General features: G+C 41.1%; 1 protein-coding gene across 1 annotated transcript in view; it reads right to left on the bottom strand.

The window, feature by feature from the left end:
• The window catches only part of POLQ (DNA polymerase theta), a 52494-nt gene that overhangs the window by 26098 nt on the left and 6193 nt on the right, over positions 1-20203 (bottom strand). The window contains exons 5-15 of the mRNA XM_057415949.1: positions 17424-17532; positions 14547-14766; positions 12551-12695; positions 12304-12450; positions 11031-11243; positions 7623-7765; positions 5738-5942; positions 4826-4968; positions 2679-2872; positions 2235-2359; positions 242-485 (exon numbers count right to left, since the gene is read on the bottom strand). Coding sequence (XP_057271932.1) covers positions 242-485; positions 2235-2359; positions 2679-2872; positions 4826-4968; positions 5738-5942; positions 7623-7765; positions 11031-11243; positions 12304-12450; positions 12551-12695; positions 14547-14766; positions 17424-17532 — 1888 coding nt within the window. The remainder of the gene's footprint in view (positions 1-241; positions 486-2234; positions 2360-2678; positions 2873-4825; positions 4969-5737; positions 5943-7622; positions 7766-11030; positions 11244-12303; positions 12451-12550; positions 12696-14546; positions 14767-17423; positions 17533-20203) is intronic.

Raw genomic sequence — 20203 nt, 5'->3', positions numbered from 1 at the left:
AAAAGAGGAATAAGAAGAAAATTTAGGTCTCACAAACTTATGCTGCAAATAAAAGATGCTTCTATTAATTTCAAAATAATTATGGAATGACTGTGAGCAGTCACAGAGACCTACAAGTTATTTCTAACTAATGCTTGACACCAAGTACCAAAAGGTTGCCACATTATATTACAGGTTTCATCTAGTAATCTTTCACCTGACAAACTCCTTTACTTGACTTGCGTACTTTGTGACTTCTCACCTTTTAAATGGTACTGAATTCTTCAGAGCAGTTGCCACCTCATCAGGACTGGCTTTAGCAAGATCAGCCACGGTGACAAAACCAGCGTTGTAAAGCATCCTCGCACGCTGTGCATTCAGCAGAGACACTCGTACCAGGTCACAAAGCTCCCTGTGAACCCCAAAAGTGAGGCGGCTCTGGAACTGAGAGAGCAACAGCTCCATGTTGTGCCAGCCCAGTCGATTACAGAAAACAGTTACCATTCCTGGAACACAGAATTACAGCAATGCCTTAACTCCAGCTCCAGCTCTACCAAGCTGAATCCATTTTTCCCCCTCATCTGATCTACATTCACTTCCCATTACTTACAGAAACTTACTCATGTTCATTTTTAACTATGACTAGGAGCTGGTCTTGCAGAACTCAATCTCATAGCAGCCTTCCAGTATCTGAAGGGGGGCTATAGGGATGCTGGGGATGGGCTATTCATTAGGGACTGTAGTGACAGGACAAGGGGTAACAGGTTTAAACTTAAACAGGGGAAGTTTAGATTGGATATAAGGAAGAAATTCTTTACTGTTAGGGTGGTGAGGCACTGGAATGGGTTCCCCATCTCTGGCAGTGTTCAAGAGCAGGTTGGACATGGTGACATGTTTAGTGGGAGGTGTCCCTGCCCATGGCAGGGGGGTTGAAACTAGATGATCTTAAGGTCCTTTCCAACCCCAACTATTCTATGATTCTAATCAAGAATTAACTAGTTTATCAGTGAGGCATAGATTCTGAATGACACTGCTTTTTCAAAGATGCTGATCTTGAAAGTGTGAAGCACATACATATCCTGTAACAGGAGTCTGAGGAATCACACACTGAAGAAGACAGAAAAAGCAGTGATGAGAGGCACTAAGAGAAGCCACAGATCTTTGAGGAAAGCCAGCACTGATGTCCATAAGAGCAGAACTTGGCCTGTAGATCTTGGCCTTCAGTTACTGAGAGCATCACAGGCGGTAGCAAAGTCTGTGATAAAGGTTACGACTGCAGGTCCCAGCAGATGGAAGGTGTTAAAGAGCAGAGCAAAGACAGTTTCTTACTCACACATTCCATCTTCAGAATATGAAAATAAGGGAAAGACACACATTTCTGACTACTTTTACAGTGATTATAGAATACAACTTTTATCATCTCTTAACTGTATGCCATGTCAATAGTTCATTTTACTTCCAAAATTACTTTTGTGAAAATGATGAATACTGGGAATAGAGAATTATGAAACTGCTACAACAAAAAGTTATTTCTACTACCAGAATTAATTTGAACAACTCTGCATCACTTGGTGTGACCTTTTCATTCTGGGGCTTTGACTCATGCTCAACCCACATACAAGGTTTTGCAAATCAAGCTAAAAATGTCTTAAAAATTGAAGACCCACTTATGGAGTAATAGAGGACTTAGGCATGTCTCATCCACATGGTGGGCTGTTACTTTTACTGCTACTCAGCCCTCCTAAGGAAATGAAGTTCAAGGTGACAGCTATCTGTCTTCTTGTTATATGGTGATAAATGACCCAGAAACTACTCACACTGTTTTCAAACCTACAAACTTACACTTTCTGGCCAATTAACATTGCAAACAGGAGAAAGCCATATTAAGTCTTGGAGACTCCAAACTTTACCCATATTGAAAGGTACTCTTTCCTGATAGAGTAAAGCTTCAGGATGGACTTGTACTTATTTCCACACTTAGTATTGAACAAACCAAATTCTTGCACAGCACACAGATGGCTTCCACAGACCTCAGCATGCTACAGCACTGCTTGATTCCACTCAGCTGGCCCCCTTCCCACAGCACACTCTGTGGTTCCATCTCAAAGCAGGGGCAACCCGCAGATGAAGCTATCAAGCTGGAAGTGGTCTTACAAGACTGCTTGTTGTTAGTACCACACTATGACAATCCTATCTGAAAGGAAAGAAAACAGACTAGCCTATGACTGCTGGAGTATTTTGCCCTGACAACTCACCTGCATAGGTGGCAGCAGACTGCTGCAAAGATTGAAGCTGACCACGACTGCAGCCGTATTTCTTTGTCATATCCTTCAAAGGAACCTCACTGATTAAATCCAGAAGGGCAAGACTGGTGAAAAACCTGCAGTAGTAGTACACATGGACATAAAATCATCAACAAGTGCACATTAGTGTACATGGCAAAATGTACCATGACAGCATAGGGCAGAATGGTACTAATAGTATAGCACACAAAAGAAACAAAGAGGGTGGCTTCCAAGAATATCAGCACAAACATCTTATGCCAGCAGTGTTCTCAGTCCAGAGCAGACCAGATCCAGTCTCTCTGAGCTATCAGCACACTCAGCAAGAGAGCCAGATCCTGGAAACAGATACAAAGCCTGTTCACTCCACATGTTATAGCCTCTAATCTTCACACATTCACACCGATCTGTGGTTACCTTTTGTGGATGGCCATTTGTCTATGCTGTTTCTCTGTTCTAGCGATGATTTTGCCCTTGACAGAGCGAGCCAGAAAACCTTCTTCAATCCCCACCAGCTCAGCCACACGTTTCATTGAGGCAGGCAGCTTCTCCCACAAACAGAAAAACTGGTACCAATCAATTGCGGTCCACTCCTCATACACTGGGGTGACCTAAAGAAAGGAAGACAATGCAAAAACATGTTTCAGAGAGACAAACAGAACAGAGCTCTGGGTAAACAAAAATACAGCCTAGGGAATGTGGTTGGAGCATCCTACACACTACTCAGAGGCACTGAGTCATAACCATGTACCCTGAAGAAAGCAAAAGCTCTTCTAACCTAGTTTTTTCGTATTTGTACTGAGGAGATCTGACTCATATGGGTACTCTAATGATCAAACAATCTGGAATCTTGGTCAGATTGCTCCCTACATCCAAGCCACTAGAAGATGTTTAAGTTCCATCTTTATTTTCCTTTAACAAAACTAAGCCTTATGCTGTTTGTAACAAAACTGACAGCTAGGTATTAAACCCAGTAGCAACCACATTAACCACTGCCACAGCATCTGACAAAGCCAGAGGGATCATAGCCTTCACCAGAACTTGCTGAAGCTTTCATTCACCTGGAGTACAAGAAAACTCAGCTTTGATTAACACTAAGAAAAAAGCCACCCAGAGCATTCAAACACTTTTAGACAGAAAAGCAATTCTGTTATAGCTCAGTCAGCACAGAGTCAGTGTCAGTAAGAGGAGACAAAATGTCTTCATATCTGTATCGATATACTGCAAGATTAATGAGTCTGAAACAACTAATAGTTCTTGGGGAATATTTAACATAACACAGAGTACCAGATGTCTACATAGTTGTAAATCATCCATGTCCCTTCATCTGCTGATAAGAACAAACGCTGTTAAGGTTGCGGATTGTCTCTTGTTGTTTGCTGCTCTTTTTGTTGCAAGTTCTTCTTGACTAGCAAATACTTGCTTTAATCCACTTGCCTAAAATATAAGGTGCTGGAATTAAGTTTCCTATTTGTAACAAGTAGAAGATTCAAGCCTTAAAGAATTAAGAAGCATTATAGCAGATGTCCCTTTAGCAGATGTCCCTTAAATTCCCTTTAGCCTATAAGGAACAATTCTTTAAAAAATAAGGAAGAGCCATAAAAACCAATCAAACCCTTGGAAATGAACAGATTTGCAAGAAAGTGTTTCAGGCTAGCTAATGGAGGAGAATCTCAAGAACATTCTGTTCAACAGTGTATTTGACTAAAAATAACATTAGACATGCTGCATTAGACATGTAATGAAAAAGTACAAGGTAGAAAACTCTATTGCCGTCACTGTCTTTGATTTATCAGCCTCATAAAGAGAATTCACTTTATACTTAAGGAGGCTAAAGACAACTATCAAGTTGTGGATGATGACTGTATGATGGACCTCTGGCAGCCATGAATACTAAGATGTTCACTGAAATTCCATCTTGTTCCTTCAGTAATCTTCACATGTTCATGGCTTCCTCTCCAAAGGTCTTAAATAGCATTGCTTAGCTTAAGTGTTTGAGCACATGACCAACTTTGGGACACGTTCCCCTCAAAAGATTTATCATGCTTCTCCCTTTATCCCTGGAAGCATCGCCAGGCAAGTAAACCGAATCAGAGATGAATTTCACTGCTACTGAACTGAAGAAAGGCCCACCCATAGGAATACAGCAGTGTAGTTCTCTGAGGCTTTTTTGTAGGCAAAATAGATGATAGAACCCCAAAGGTTTTCTGAGCCTCCAGAAGTAATCTGTGATACAGCCTGCTGATCCCAAACACACAACAAACCGATTCTGAGTGTCTCAGAAAAATTACCATTATTCTACACACCCAAAATGTACAATGTTCCAAAATCTTTCCAAGTCAGGAGTGGCCACAACGGGCTTAGATGGGAATAGAGCACCTGCTTCCACAACACAAACTATGGGAGCAGACTAGTTCTGAAGGACATTCAATTTAGAAACTTTTCCTCATGAAAGATGATTCTGTGATTCTATGAGCGAAGCAGGGCACAAAACACCTCCCTACATTCACGGAGCCCTTGAGTTTTGGCAGGACAAAATACAAAACACAGAAGGGGGAACCTACCAGGTAGACAATATGTAGATCATTCTCCAGAACAAAGCTTTTCATAGCTCGCTGCAGGTCAGCAAAGATTTCCATGGCTTCAGTTGGTGAAAGAGAAGAGGAAAGAGTAGCTGAGCCAAGATGTGTTGGATGATAAACCTTCGCTGTGTAAAAAAGAAAACAAAACCACAGAAGAACATTGAAGTGCAAGTTTCTATCTCACTTTCAGGCTGCAAAGTATTTTATAGATATCAATTCTACTCACTTTTCCCAACTGCTTTCTCAAGAAGAAATAGCATATTTTTCCATTCTGAAGGAAAACGGAAACAATAAAGGGTTTAGACTTGCCTAAGTCTAACCCAGCCTTTTTCAGAGGGCTGATCACAAGCTTCTATCCCTCTAACTAGTCAGACTAACAGCTGTGACAACTCTTTGAACCGAAACACTGGAATCCCGTCTGCCATCCTGCCTAGGAGTTATCACTTTTAAGTATTTCTTTCTTAGAAACACAAAATATCTCCTATCATCTTGTCAAAGAGATACAAACTACCTGGAATGGGGATTTTCATGGGGATTACCTGACATTACTGTAAGAGTCTCATCCTTAGCCATTTTAAGAAAAGCAGGAAAAAGTACAACCATGTACACCAAGCAGCAGCTCTAGAAGAGACTTGTGTTCTCTTAGAATTTACTGGTTCTTCTTGAGAAAGACAAAAATCACAGTCTGCAGATAATGGGCAGAAATCCTGCAGTAGAAGTATGCCTTGTTTAAGGATGTTTTGGGCATTTGTAGACAAGGATGCATCAGTCCCAGAGGTAATAGGCAGAGGGGGCTTCCAAGAACATGCGCATGCACAAACTGTTAAAGCAGGTATAAAGACACCCGTCAGAAAGCTAAAAACTTCTTGAAACACATGAGAACACCAACATTACCTTTCACATCATTGCCAGAGTCCAGAACCTGAATGAATTCATTTTCCAGCAACCAAGCCACGCAAGCCTCAATAGGTCCAGTCTGCACTTTGTCTTGTGCTTTCTCATTTTCCCACTTGCCTTCTTTCAAGCTGGATGCAAGAAGAGTGCAAGAAGCGTAGGTCTTCACATCATCTGGAGTGTTGGCCACTCCCCCCACTATGATCTGTTGAAGACAACTACTTGTTCACATTGACAGAGAAGCACCAGGATGCATCATAGATCAGAGAATCAAAGACACTGATCCATCAGATATCTAAGTTTTAAAGAACCAGTATGAGAGGGGAACATGAGGCAAAGCAACTGCCAACTTTTAAGCAAGGTTTTCTTTCTTGGCAAGAACTTAAAACACCTTAGGTAGAAGTAAAAGGACTAAGCTATGGGAAAGAATGAATTATAAAATCTTATTTTGATAGCAGACATACATATACTATCAATTTAGATTTGAGACTTTGCCTTGCCATTTTGCTTAGCCAACATTGTGAAATCCTTTTAAAAGGTTAGAACACAAACTGCAATCTTCTGAAGACAGAAAGCAAAGCAGAAAGGAGGAGTTCTCCCAAGGCTCTTCAGCATACTGAAGTTTGCTCTTAACAAACGGGCTTATACCCCACTATTGTTGTCCTGATTGAAAGTGATTTTTTTTCCTCTGGATTTTGTTATCTTTTTGGTTCATAACTGTTTTTTCTTTCCAAGTCAGTGCCATATGTGTATCTTTCTAGAGATAGCAAGGTGTTTAAATAAGAACTTTCTTTCATGGTTTCAATGGATTTGTTTCATGTTATAAATCAACACTACCAAAAAGGAACCCCCATCTTTTAGATGGCTCTTAGGTAGAAAAATGCCTTTAGAAATTCCATTGGTCTGCTAAAAATTCAAAATCTATGCAATCACAACCAAGTTCTAAGTGCCACAGCAGCTTTCACAAGGCAGTAGAAGTAGTACAGCAAATGAGCTGTATTTAAAGAGCCTAAGCTCAGTTCAAGACCAAAAGCAGCTCTGGAAAAGGAGATAAGCACACATATGTGGAAAAAAAAGATCCCTCTGGCCCTTTTTACTCCTGTAGGAACTCTACAGAGGAGAGCAGGCTAGAGGGAGCAGATCAGGCACCACACCTGCCTGTTCACCAAAAATCTACTTACAAAACTTCAATCATTTCTGTGCAAAAGAGGTAGATAAGTTGAGGAAGGAAATAAGGAACCTTCCAAAGTTCTACAAATATCATAATGGCCCGATTCAGTCTACAAAGTCTCCAGGATCTGTAGTTTATAAGCATCTCTCAGTTAACACAGACAGGTCACATCTGCAGAGTGATGCTTCATCCACTGTGTGCAGTTTACATGCAGACAAAAGAAACTTCCACCATCAGGATTAATAAAACTCACAATATGTGTGGAACAGGGTGACCAGAAAAACAGGGGCTCCCCCATCCCTGGCAGTGCTCAAGGCCAGGTTGGATGGGGCTTGGAGCAACCTGCTCAAGTGGAAGGTGTCCCTGCCCATGGAAGGGGGTTGAACTGGATGAGCTTTAAGGTCCCTTCCAACCCAAACCATTCCATGATTGTGTGATTATTTCTGCCTGAAGTCTGAGCATATGTAAATGCAATAGCAAAGCTTAGTAACCCTTGTTCGACTGTGCTCAAGTAATACGCAGCAAGCAGAGACTGAATCATATCAAACAAAATGCTGAATATTTAAGCAAGCTGGGCATACCCAAGTAATTTTCTTCTGAAGCTGCTTGGGTTGACAAGGGAGGAAACAGAAGAAAAAGAAAGTGCACAGAAAACATTTCATGGTCTCACAAAAAAACCCACCCAGTTCTAGCCCCTCTCCGCATGTCCTATACCTCAAGTATTGCTCTTTTCATGCTAGAAGCAACACCTTCCCCTTCTCTTCTAAACAAACAACTGCGAACAGGCTTGAGAGATCCCTGAAGCAGAGCAGTTCCTTTTGATCTTTCTGAGGGCTTGCAAACTAAAATGCTCTCACCTACGAGGAAAAACAAGAATAAGCAAACAAACAATGACCTTCTTATCCCATCTTGGCAGTGTAATAGCTTTTCATCACAGACATGTTAATGGAATGGAAAACCATAGGTATTATTTAAAAAGCTGAACACCAAAAAAGAGAAACTCCTTTGCAACTTTGAACAGTGTGTATCCCTTGCTATGCCAGAACTCCACAGAAGCATAATACTTTCAGAACTAAAAGCAGAGCAAACTTAGAAGTTACATTATGCTGGTCAGGGTCTTGCCAAATCACCTAAGGAGATTCCACAGCCTCTCTGCTCATCTGTTTTGCTGCTGAACTATTCTATGATTCTATGAACAACTATCACTTCTTGTTCTGGAATGGACTGGAACCATAATATCCAGTGGCATCAATTTTTCTTCTATGCTACATTATTAAACTGAAAAGATTCCCAAAAAGCAAGAAGAAAACATAAAAGCTGAACAGCACTTTAACAGCTTGGTTAAGTCAACCAGCTTCCTGAGCTGAAATAACACAGACACCAAAGTAATTCAGAAATCCAAAGTTATTAATCTAAGTAACTATGCATCCTCTGAACTTTCATATACGCACATATACCTACACACACATATCTTAAGTATCCTAAATAGATACTTAAGATCTTAAGTATCTTAAGTATCCTGAATAGTTTCCACTGAAAATACATCCAAATATACCTTACCTGAAAATTCTCTCAGACATCATTAAGAGAATCTCTTAACTACCCATGGAAAATGCAGCGCCATATAAAGGAGATCTTTTCAACAAAGCCATTACAGAGGGTTTACTGTGTGGTGTCTGCCCATGGCAGGGGCTTGGAACTGGATAATCTTAAGGTTCTTTCCAACCCAAACCATTCTATGATTCTTTGAAACTAGGTCCCTGGGAGATCTAGCCTAGTAAGATGTTTTGCCAGTTGGCACAGGATAAATGACTTATGGGTAGGACAAGCTTGCCTTTGACTAAGAAGAGAGCATTAGATATGATTAGCTGTACAATAAATGCCATGATAGGCTTCTGACAGCTACTTGAGATTTAAGTGCACACTGTCTGAACACCAAGGTACTTTTGGTAGTGGATGTCTCAGTAAGATCCTAGGAATGTTAAGCTATGATAAAACCATAGCTGTGGTAATGTTACCTTAATGAGCAAATCCAGAGGTAATGAAAACACAACTGCGCTTTAATGAACAGAATAAATAGCACAAATGCAGTGTAGGTGAGTAACAGAATAGAGCTTAAACAGTATTACATGAATGAATTACAGAATGAAAGGCATGCTCAGAGCACGTGTCTCTGGGATCTTTTTTATCCTGCCAGGTGAAACTTTTAACATCTATTGACCAGGTATTTTTGCCAGAGCTGAGAGTACAGAAGACAAACTGCCTTAAGCACTGTTCTGTGAAAGTAAAGCTTATTTTGATTGCAGCAATAAAGAACGTTCCCTTGTTACATAGTTGGGTTCTGATATGACCTCCAATTCCCTCTAAAAGCACTGACTCTTCAGTGTGATAAATGTAAGAGAAGACGGGTATCCACTTGACTCTACTTTATCTGACAGTCATTCAAGACTTGGAGGAAACTCTTTCCCAAGATGCAACTCAGAACTTAAAGCCAGTAATTGCAACCTAATGAACAGTGTATGTGTGCTTTTGGGGAGGAGGGGAGGGAAGAACTTGAAGAACCCTTATTGAACATTTCAGATGAGATGGGAAGTCTAGGTTACCATTAGATGAGACGAGCACCAGAAAACTTTGGCTATCTACTCAGAGAACTCCATTAAAAGCAAAAAAAGGCCCTATTCTATTTCTAAGTTGCGTTCAGTGATTGCGAACAGCTTTATCTATTTCACCTTGGGAACACGACAGTTTTGGTGAACACAAAAATAACCCAATTTCATTCTCTAAAATGATGGGTTTAAATTTCCATCAAATTAGAAAAAGCAAAAAAAAAAATCAAAACCTGAGACAATCCAACACTACAATGTTCGAGGAGAGGGGAAAATCAACCCAACAGCATTTCTCTGCTGTCGGTCAGCTGAATTTCATACCCACATAAGGCATTTTTTCCAGCTGAAGTTGCTATCCTCCAGTGTCCCTACTCTGTGAAAGAGCAGCAGCTGGTAATGTAGCTTTGTGTTCTCTCCAAAAGACTCGGTGCATTTACGAAGATCATCAGCATAAACTCAAGTGATCACAGTGCAAAACACAGACACATCACAACTGTCAAAAATGGGCTCCAATTATTGTATCTTGAAGGGGGGGGGGGAGAAACTTCAAGAAATAATGTAATTTTACACATACCAGCTATACTCAAATGACAAAACCTGTACAATTTCAGAATACAGCATGCAGCTGCCTTTTGCTTTAACACATGGGGATAGCTCCCAAAGATATAGGTCGCAAAATGCTCTGTTGCTACGCTACTCCAGCAAAAATAGAAAGTGAAATGTAAGAACAGTCTGCTTACACAGGGTTCCAGCAAGCACCAATCACACCATCAGTAGGGCAAATCTCACTTCCCGCTTCTGTTAAGCTTCTGATTCCCTGTTTATACTTGTATAATTGAACTTTTCCAAATATCATCCATGAAGACAAATTTCCATTGCAAATTAAAATAGCTGGCAGGATTATTTTGTTGAACATCAACCAGTGCCGCTGTATGCATGAAGACCCCATGTTATCCACAAACCACTGCTCTTCTTCCCCTGCTTCACTGTTGCATTGCTACTTTCAAGATCCAGGTTTAGTGGTTATGGTTTAGTGGAAGTTGAAGAAACCCAAATAAGAACTTCAGACAACAGAGGAAGTTTTCAGATTCTAGTTGTAGACTTTAAGTGCATTTCTTACATTTTAGGCCTGTGAAATAAGAGTTCACCATAAATATTTTCAATGAAACCGTAAATGCTTTAGTAAACTGACCATGGATCATGGATCCCAGACCAAGGTTTCCAGAACTAAGGCAAATGAACAGCACAGTCTTAGAAGCTAACAAGTATTCAATCAGAAAATAGCCCATTCCTGAAGTAACTGACGTGTAAATACCAAAGTCTCATGCAGTCAAAAGAATCCCCTGGGAATTAACATTTTTTTTTCCATTAATACCAAACAAATTCATCTTGATTAACTTAATCATACTGAATACCAAAGGAATTCATCATGATCAACAACTAATTGCAAAGCACTGCACTGGATTTAAGCGGGTTAACGCTGTTCTTAGAGAACGTTAATAAAGCCTCTGCTTACCCTCTGTGTCTACTCCTTTCCTGCCAGCCCTTCCAGCCATCTGCTTGTAAGTGAGAATGTCCAGCAGTCTGCCACCAAACATAGGAGTTCGGATAATAACTCGGCGTGCTGGCAAATTCACTCCAGATGAGAGCGTGGAGGTTGCTGCTAGGACTCTGATCAAGCCCTGGCGAAAGGCTCCTTCAATGATGTCCCGTTCCTCAAAAGTAAGACCTGAGGAGAGATGAATTTTAGTGAATCTAGAAAAGGTGAGACTGCATTTAAGAGCTTATAATATTACTGAGCAGCAAGGGGAAGAACAAAGTGAATGAATATTTGCCTTTCAGTGTTAGGAACAGGACTTACAACACCAAATCAGTTGACTTCTTTCAAACTGTAAGTGAAGCAAAACTTCACCAGGAAGTTTTTATTATTCAACTGACAGTAACAGCTATAAACTAGCTTTTCTAAGGTTCTTGTACACATCATAACAAGATGAGCAACTATCTATTCCATATCTACAAGCAGTGCAAGTGAGGGAGAAAGAAAGAAAACAAAAAGAAGCAAACTGGATGTAAGAAACAGTAGGAAACTAGGAATTAGTCATTTGCCATCCTAAACCTGGAATCCTCCTTCATTGTTTCCATTCTAGGTTAGAGGTCTAATACGTATCTTACTACATTTCCTCGAGGGCTTCAGGCCAATTTTATTCTTGAGAAAGAAATCCACACTCAAGCATTTGGAATTACTTACACTACATATTCAATGCCATAGATAGTGTTCTCTCCTCCAGAGTCAGTCTCTCAGCGGATCAACAGGTCACATACACTAGTGCCAACTTAAGTAAGAAATAGAAGACCTAGCCAGAAACGTTTGCAGCGCATGCTCTTTTTATTTATGCTTTCATTGTTATACTTCTTCTATTTACTCATCTATTTCAGTATGAAGTGGAGGAAAACTGCTCTGAAATACTCTGGCAGCTTTAGGGACAAGTTGAAAATGCCTGGGCTGCAAATCAGCTGATTTTTCACAAAAAATAAAAAATTAAGTTGTGTTTAAAAAGTTGCTGTTACTCAACATAATCAAGAGAAGATTTATCATAGCAATGAGTGAATTCAAGTCTTAGGCTTCAATAAAACAATTTCAAGCTTACCTCCAACTGTGAGGTTCTTGAAGCATTTTAATTCACTCACAAGCTACAGAAGGCTTCAAAAAGCAGCTGGTAAATTACTGATAACTACAGCAAAAAGAACCCGTAATACTTGACCATCAAGGCCAAGAGATTCAGGAATACCTGCGTGATGAAATGCCACCCCCCATGGCAAAGTACATTGGAGCACAGAGTCCAGGCCTGAGACAGAACGCTTTAACTGATCCAGAACCTCATCGATCCCTTCTCTGTCCACAGCCACTGGGGCCAGGGTTGAGTTTTTTCCAGAACCTTGAGATAGAAAATACATTTATAGTTTCTATTAAAATTAATTTTCATTCAAGGCACTGTGCATTTCGCTTCAGTCTTCTATCAACTACATTTCTCTTACTCTCAGCCTGTTGCAAACTGTAGAACTCCCTGGCAATGATGTCTGCCAGCTTCTCACACCAGTTCTTGGACGGACAGAAAAGCAGGACTGAATGGCCACCACAAACAGTCTCATAACACAGGCTCACGACATGGTCTTCATCTCCCTGAATTGAGACAAAATATTGTCAATGCACTCGCACACTGAATGGGGCTTGTAAATGCTGTCATTCTTCCGTGTCACAGTATGAATCTTCTACTTCAAGTCATAAAGGGGAGCAAACAAAGAAGATGGAGCACTGTTTCTTAGCTTCTCTCTGCTTTTGGAAGTCCAAGCACCAGTATGACCACATTGTTAAGGACAGCCCTAAATCTGCCTCTTGCTTTCATAGCTCTGTTTCTGAATGAAGGCCACACTGCACAAAAAAAATCACTGCAACCTCTGTATCATGGCTTACAGAAGTGATGAAGAACAAGGAAGAGGCCCAAGGGAAAACATTCCTCTGCAATAACTAAGAAAGACTTATCAACTAGGAAGTCTGAACTAAAAGCATGAGATTTAGGAGCTTAAGCATACCCAATAAGATGCATGCAGCAAGCACTGCTGACCAAAGAGTGCAAATGGAAGGCTTTTATGGATACTTACATAGATGTGCATGCAAACCCCTACTGTTCTCATCTTGCCTTTTAGGTTTTAAGATTCTAACAGAGTGCCTGCAACTGATCTGTTTTGGTTGGCTAAGCCAGATTCTCTTCCAGCAAAAAAAAATGAGGAAGAGAAAAATGTAGGTGTACAGTAAGAAATAAAAAGCACTAAAATGCAAATGAAAACAGGGGAGCAATGGCAGGAACTGCATATACACAGCAAAAGATTGGTAAGGATTCAGCCAAATTCAGCAGAATTGGTGAGGTCAAGTTCCCTCTCCTGGTTCAGTCTAAGGCACAGAAGTCTGCAGGTCCAGTGACAGATTTCAAGCCCAAGAGGATCATCTGGTCTTATAAAATAAGCTGGCTCCCTTAAACCATTGAGTCATGAGCCTAGTTTACTTCTTTCTCTCACTTAATTTAGTACCTACCCAAAGCAACTGCTTCAAAAAACAGCCAGAAAAGGAGATGCAACACCACCTTCTCAATATGACCTCGAAAGCAACCTTCCAGATATTCTTGTCACAAATGTTAACCTTTTGCTTTGAGGTTATTTTTATTTTGCTGTGCCACCCAGCTACTGGCAGCAGAATGATGGTGCACCACGAAACTGTGTGCCAAATATTCCAAAGTACTGCTCACATTCAGCCCGTATCATCCAATTACTACACTAGTATTACACAAAGCAGTTGGAAGGACTGAGGAGAGAACTCGCCCTTCAAGACTCCACAGAAAAGGAGCCTACAATTAGGAAGTGCAAATTTCCCTTTTCTACCTATTTGGTTCTTCCAAATCATTACAGTATTTTACCCATAACTTATCATATCTTTTTCAAGTGCACAAAACAGTTAACTACTGAAAGCAGATTCAGAAGAATCAGGGTCGACATCTGCCTTAATGACAAAATTAGATCATTTAGGAGTTTAACATAAGCAGGTTCAATACTAGATTTTAATGCAAATATATTCTCCCAATGATTAATGCAAATTCCTTGGCCCAACCAAGAAATATTTTCAGTTATGAAAGTGAAGTGGATTACAGGACACAAGACAGGGTGGTAAGGGAAAAAAACAAACCCTTTGTACCCGTCACATGCTCAGAAACAAGATAACTGCAGTCAACTTTGCCTTCAAGTCAGAGTCAAGAAACTTCATGCGTGTGAGTGTGTTTTGGTTTGGTTTTTGTTTAAATCAGGAGAGGACAAAAACCCCAATTTTGTTCTCAGTTTAAGCATACAATCTGTGAAGTAAACAATGAAGTTGGGAATGTCATCTATTACCAAAAGAAACCAATTAAAACCGTACCAGTATCTGTCTGTTTAACATTAGCCGTATAAAAGTTGTTATTCCAAAGCCACTGCTCAGTTTTGTTACCTTCAGCTGAAGCTTGGGCTGGAATTCTCGCACTAAATTCATGGAGGAGTCATAAATGTTGCTGCCAATTTTCACCCACTCTTTGAGGGGCACAGGCCGAAAATCTGTACAGTAGAGCTCTGCATCTAACCATGAGGCTAAGAGTCCCAAGTTAGGGAGGGTAGCACTCATGCCTATTATCTGTATCCCGCCAGATTCTGGACTGGTCATCTTCACCTGTCTGGAAGTGGTTAAAAGAACAAGAAAGTTAGTGACAGCACAGGCTCCTGTCCTGGAAAACAGGATTCAGAAAAGCTAACTGAATCTACTTCCTTCCAGCGGCTAAAGTGCAAAGCTGTTTCATTCAACATCTCGACAAAGAAACAAGACATACTCTATTCTTAGCAAACACATGTCAGGTCATGCATTGGTAACAAAATAATACAACTTTTTATCATCTTGAACCTAAACTTGAAGCTTCTTTAGGTAACAACAGCCATAAACTGACTACATATTTGGAGAAAGTGGAAACAAACAAATCAACTATTTCCTTGACATACACAAAAACATGGAAAAAAGGAATCAATAGAATAGCTAGGGTTGGAAAAGACCTTAAGATCTTCTAGTTCTAACCTCCCTGCCATCAGCAGGGACACCTCACACTAAATCATGTCACCCAAGGCTCTGTCCAACCTGGCCTTGAGCACTGAATGGTTCTTTCTAAGCTTAAATGCCTTAATTAAAACACTTCCATTTGTTTCAATTTCAGAACAAATAATACTCAACTAAGGTCTTCCTGGAGTTGGGAACCAAAGCCCTTAGTTCAGCAAGGAAGCAAGCAGCTTCAGTTCTCAAAGTGCTGAACAGCAGCTTCCACTAAAGGCAGTGAGAAGTAATGGACTCTTAACAGATCTGAAAACAACAAAACCTTAATTTAGGTGCCCAGATCTATATTTCAATTCAGGCTTTTACATCCACACAATGGGGGGGGGTTATGCTCCCAAGCCTACATTTGAAAACTCCTCATTTGTATTGCACTGAGCCACAAATTGAGACTTTAAAAAACGAAAATGTCTGACAAATCACTGTGAGCTCAGAAATAACTTGAACCTTCCTTACAAGATCCAGGTAATCTTAGCAAAGATAAAGGAAAAAAGACTACTCAGAAGCTACAGTAGATGAGACAGAAAAAAGGAGGATGTGGAGAAGCAGACTCTGTGATCCAAGCTCTTCAAGCATTTGTTAGGACAGCTCTGCCATCTAGGTTGAAGATTTTCCCCCCTACAGCTCCACAACACACTCTTTGACTGGGAAATAGAAAGATCCACTGCAGAATTCTGACTGGCTCTGCAGAAGCCTCATGGAGAAGCAAAGCACACACACACTGGCAATGGCCATCAGATGATATCCTCTTGGTGAGAAGACACAGCCTTATACTTCAGTGGGATGTCCAGCTAACCACTTAAAAAACTCTTAAAGGCACTGGTCACTCTGATAATCAGTCAGGCTGAACAGTGTTTAAAGAATTTGGATAAAGGAAAGCAGCAAAGACTTGGGAGGACATTTGAGATAAAACATGGTCGCCAACTCCAGGAATCTCAAGTGGATTCCAAAACCAAACTAGCAGCCACCTCCTTTGTGTCTGTAAGTGGTACAGGGAACCAATGCCAACTTGACCATAACAAAGAGGTGCTGAATTTGGGCATTTGGGCCTATATGATGAAGGCTGAAGTACTGTGTCTTCCCAGGAACATTCCTTGATACATCTGTCCCTTTTTCCCTGACAAATGTTTTCTCCCTTCTGCTTTTTCAGTGCAAGGGATGAAAGCAGAGAGTGGACTTCACCTGTGCTGCAGCTGCATGATAAGCCAAGGTAAAAGGAGTGGCAGCCACTCACACAGCTCTGAAATGTACTGGATTGCAGGACTTATGGGCACAATATGAGAAAAAGTCAGAGGTGATTAAATGCAGAACATTGCTGGATCCTGGAAATCAGGATAGGAAACACTGGCTAACATGTCTGCTGGAGAGCCAGTGTAGAAATGGCAGTTCCTCCAGCACTAAATAGGTAGTCTGTGCTTAGCCAAGCACTGGCACAACTCCAGACAGGAAGCGACAGAGAAAACTGGCAAAATCTGGCTTTTAGCTCTAAGGAAACAGTTGATTTTGACTTTCTCTCAGCACCACCAACAAAGGTTAAGAAGCTTGATGCACCATCTCCTCTATGTGACTTTGTCAGTGGTTGAGCACTATGGCAGTTTGGTGCTGGGAATCTAGATTCTGAATTCTTAAAAGCCTCTAAAGCTCTTCTGAAACACCAAATCTGTTCTCCAGTGTCTAGTCAGTTGTGCTAAAGGCAAGAAACCATGAAACCACTATGATAGCACATGACACTAAAGATCATCCTGAGCAGCGCTACCTAAGCAGACTACTGGCACATCCTCTCAAGTCTTCTGATCAGTTCACCACTGACAAGTTAACAGCATGCTCACTCTTCCACAGTACCTGACCACTTCAGCAGTATAAATACCCCATTCCATGAAACACTGAAAGATGAAGCAGAGCAAGTTCGCTGGCAAAAACATTAGAAGAAATCCAGGCTTGGGGTTTCTGTTTTACATAAGTAGGCTAAAAAAAGTAAATGAAAGCTTCAGCCTTATTTCTTTTCCTGAGAGAATGAATCCCATGGCAGCACACAAATTGAAAGCCATGAGGACAAGAGGTTTTGACTACAATGGCAGGCCCCTGAGAGGTGGTAGGATGAGACTCTAATAACCAAAATAGGTCACCGCTCTCAGAAAACCTGGAGCTAACCCAAATTTCCTGTCACCTATAGAACAGAATATTTAGAACCACCCATAATTTAGCATTAAGAGACAAACATCTTGGTGTACCCACCGTTTTGCAACCTTCTCTGTAACATATCTAACTTTGGTCAGGAGGAGTTCCAGCAGATATCCTCGATGAGAGTCTCCCAGCATGTGCAGCTCATCCACAACCACCACTCCTGATAAAGAGAAGCACTCAGGTTATATTTGACAAACTGACAAACTAAGAACAGATAGCCTCTTTCCTTTCTGATTCCACATGATGAACTGAAATTTATATCCACAAATGCAGCTGTGCTTACTAAGACCACTTCCTTCTGTCACTGATGCTTCTGAGAGAGGCAAATCATGACCAATGTCATGGCATTTCACCCTCCCACCCCAAAAACCTCTTACACACACAGCCAGCTCTTACAAAAATAAACATGAACAGATTGAGGTATTAGTCTGGCCTCCATGCAAAACAGTACTGCAGCCTCTATACTGGAACCACTTTGCAAGCAAAAACCCCCAGGCTTCAGAGTATCTAGAAAGGAGCCCAAAAGAGCTAGTCAAAAGCTCTGTTGACATCACTGCTTTAGTAAAAACATCACTCCTTACTAATCCAGTAAGGTCAGATAAAACCCCCTAGAGCACATGTAATTACACTGGCATACCCTGCATCCTATTTTACCTTTTTTCACTAACCAAACCTGAATGAGCCCTACTATTTAACTTTGCCTTTCTATTGAGAAAAATCCTGATACAACTGTTTTGTTGTCATCCTATTTCCTGCAAATTCCTTTTTGATCTATTAGCCACCTCCACCGAATGTGTGAGAAATGCAGAGCTATTGAAAAGAATAATGTCTAAAAAGCTTTCTGACTGTCAGGAGCTGAAGACAGCAGAGCAGACTAGGAGGAGAAAACGTAAAGCCACAGCAACTCAGCTGCCTCCTGCACACATCCCAACTAGCAGCAGTATGCACCCTTTCTGGCCAGCCGACAGGGTCACAGGGCCATGGAAAAGGCTGAAGGAAGGTTGAATAAAAGAAAGCAGGGCATAGAAGACACCAGACTTCATTAGTTCTGCTGCTGAGGAGTTTTTTTCCCTCTTTGGTGCAGCTATGCAATATCTTTCCAGTACAGCTAAAATAGCAGGAGCTTAAGGGCAAGTGTGACCTTTTATTATCTGTTTCAATGCTGTTTTTCCTGCTCATTTTTTTTCTCTCCTTCCTACATATGTTCCTTCTCTCTCCGTCTGTTTTCTCCCCCCTTCTCTTCCAAAGCACTTAAGTTAGAAAAGAGTGCTGCAATGCTTCATCAGCCTCTTGTACAAACTCCCACCCATCCAGCTCCTCTGTCTTCCTGTACTTCCTCTGTTCTGTGCTCACTTGTAAAAAATGGTAATTTGTTGGTCATCAAATACATATTTATTCAGACACCAGAAAAAGCCTCTTCCTGCTTCCCCATGCAACAGTCATCTGAATGCTCCCAGGAGCTGAGACAGGACAGTATAATCGGGTACCTACCAAAGTGGAACGCATGCAAGTTACCTTCCCAGTCTTTGTGCCAAGCAGCACATTTTGCTTCCTGAAACGAAGCACAGAACACTAGTGGTACCTACAAGCCAAAGCACAGGGAATGCTTCGGCTACTTGTTGTGTACCTTCTGCTGCTACACAGCTGGAAAACATACTCAAGCCCACGTTAAACCTGTGTGCTGTATTGCCCTGACAGCCTGCAAGCCGGTGAGACCTGCATGGCACAGATGCACAGTGCTCTCCTCTGGTTAGGCTGTGCTCAGAGCACACCCGCTGGGATAACACAGCAGCAGCCATCAGGCAACCAACGTTTTCCACAAAGTGGATCTTCATCTGGAAATGGAATTGCAGCCAAGGAGGACTTCAGGTCCCAGCATGCAATGGCATTTTCTACTCAACAGCAAGCTCAGAATTGAATCGCGCTGTGTTGCTCCTGAGGATGAGGCCTCAGTCTCCTGTTTCTGTCTGCAAGTAGGTCTCTAGAAGACTGCTGAAAAGCACCCACAGAAAAGTACCCGAGAGCTATCCAACATGTTTACTGTAGCATAACTAGGCTCCTTCAGGTGCACATCCTGCTTAAAACAAAAAAGGTCTGAATAGCAGGCAGGGAGGATGTGATTATTCCCTTTTTTTAATACAATTAAACCAGTAATTTTTTAATTTTAAGTTTAAATTAAGAAGAGAAACAAATGAAGTATCATGACAGCACATCACAAACCCATTCCCTGCTGACACACTGAGAGGGCAGCAGATTCTTCTCTAACCACTTTCCTAAAGATTTCCCTAGCATCAGTGTCAAGAGGCGGAACAAGAAGAGGAACAGCATCTTTTGTGTACCAGGGTGTTCAAACCTGACACACGTTCTATTATAATTAGCCACACAAAATTGCTTTTAACTGCTTCATACAGCAAAGAGAGCTCTGCCAGGCATGGGATTTGAGTTTCTCTCGACGATTTCCAAAGGCAACGTGAGCTATCAGCATGGGGTTGACATCAACAAAAGGAACAGCTCAAGCTTGAGATGGAATCCAGCCAGAACTGCAGTCATCTCCCAGTAACTCATCTCAAAAGATAAAACACCCTCGTTATGAACTGGTCTAAATTTAGACTTAATTAGAAGACAAGGTACAATCTTGCAGTTTCAGACATGCTGCCTTGCTTTAGGTGACAGTTAAGCTGGCATTTTAAGTTCATGCCTGTATTTTGAAGCTTTTAAGAAAACTTTTCTCCAAATAAAACCTCATCTTTAAGGCGAGAACTTGACAAATTTTAAACCTCAAATTTAACTTAAAAATTCATTTCAAATAAGGACATAAAGAAAAGGAACCC

Source organism: Pezoporus wallicus, unplaced genomic scaffold (genome assembly GCF_028554395.1).
Source record: "Pezoporus wallicus isolate ANWC-B61680 ecotype Strahan unplaced genomic scaffold, APGP_CSIRO_Pwel_v1 contig_6814, whole genome shotgun sequence".
NCBI lineage: Eukaryota > Metazoa > Chordata > Aves > Psittaciformes > Psittacidae > Pezoporus > Pezoporus wallicus.
Note: the sequence above shows the minus strand (reverse complement) of the source record. Positions and strands in the feature narration are given on the sequence as shown.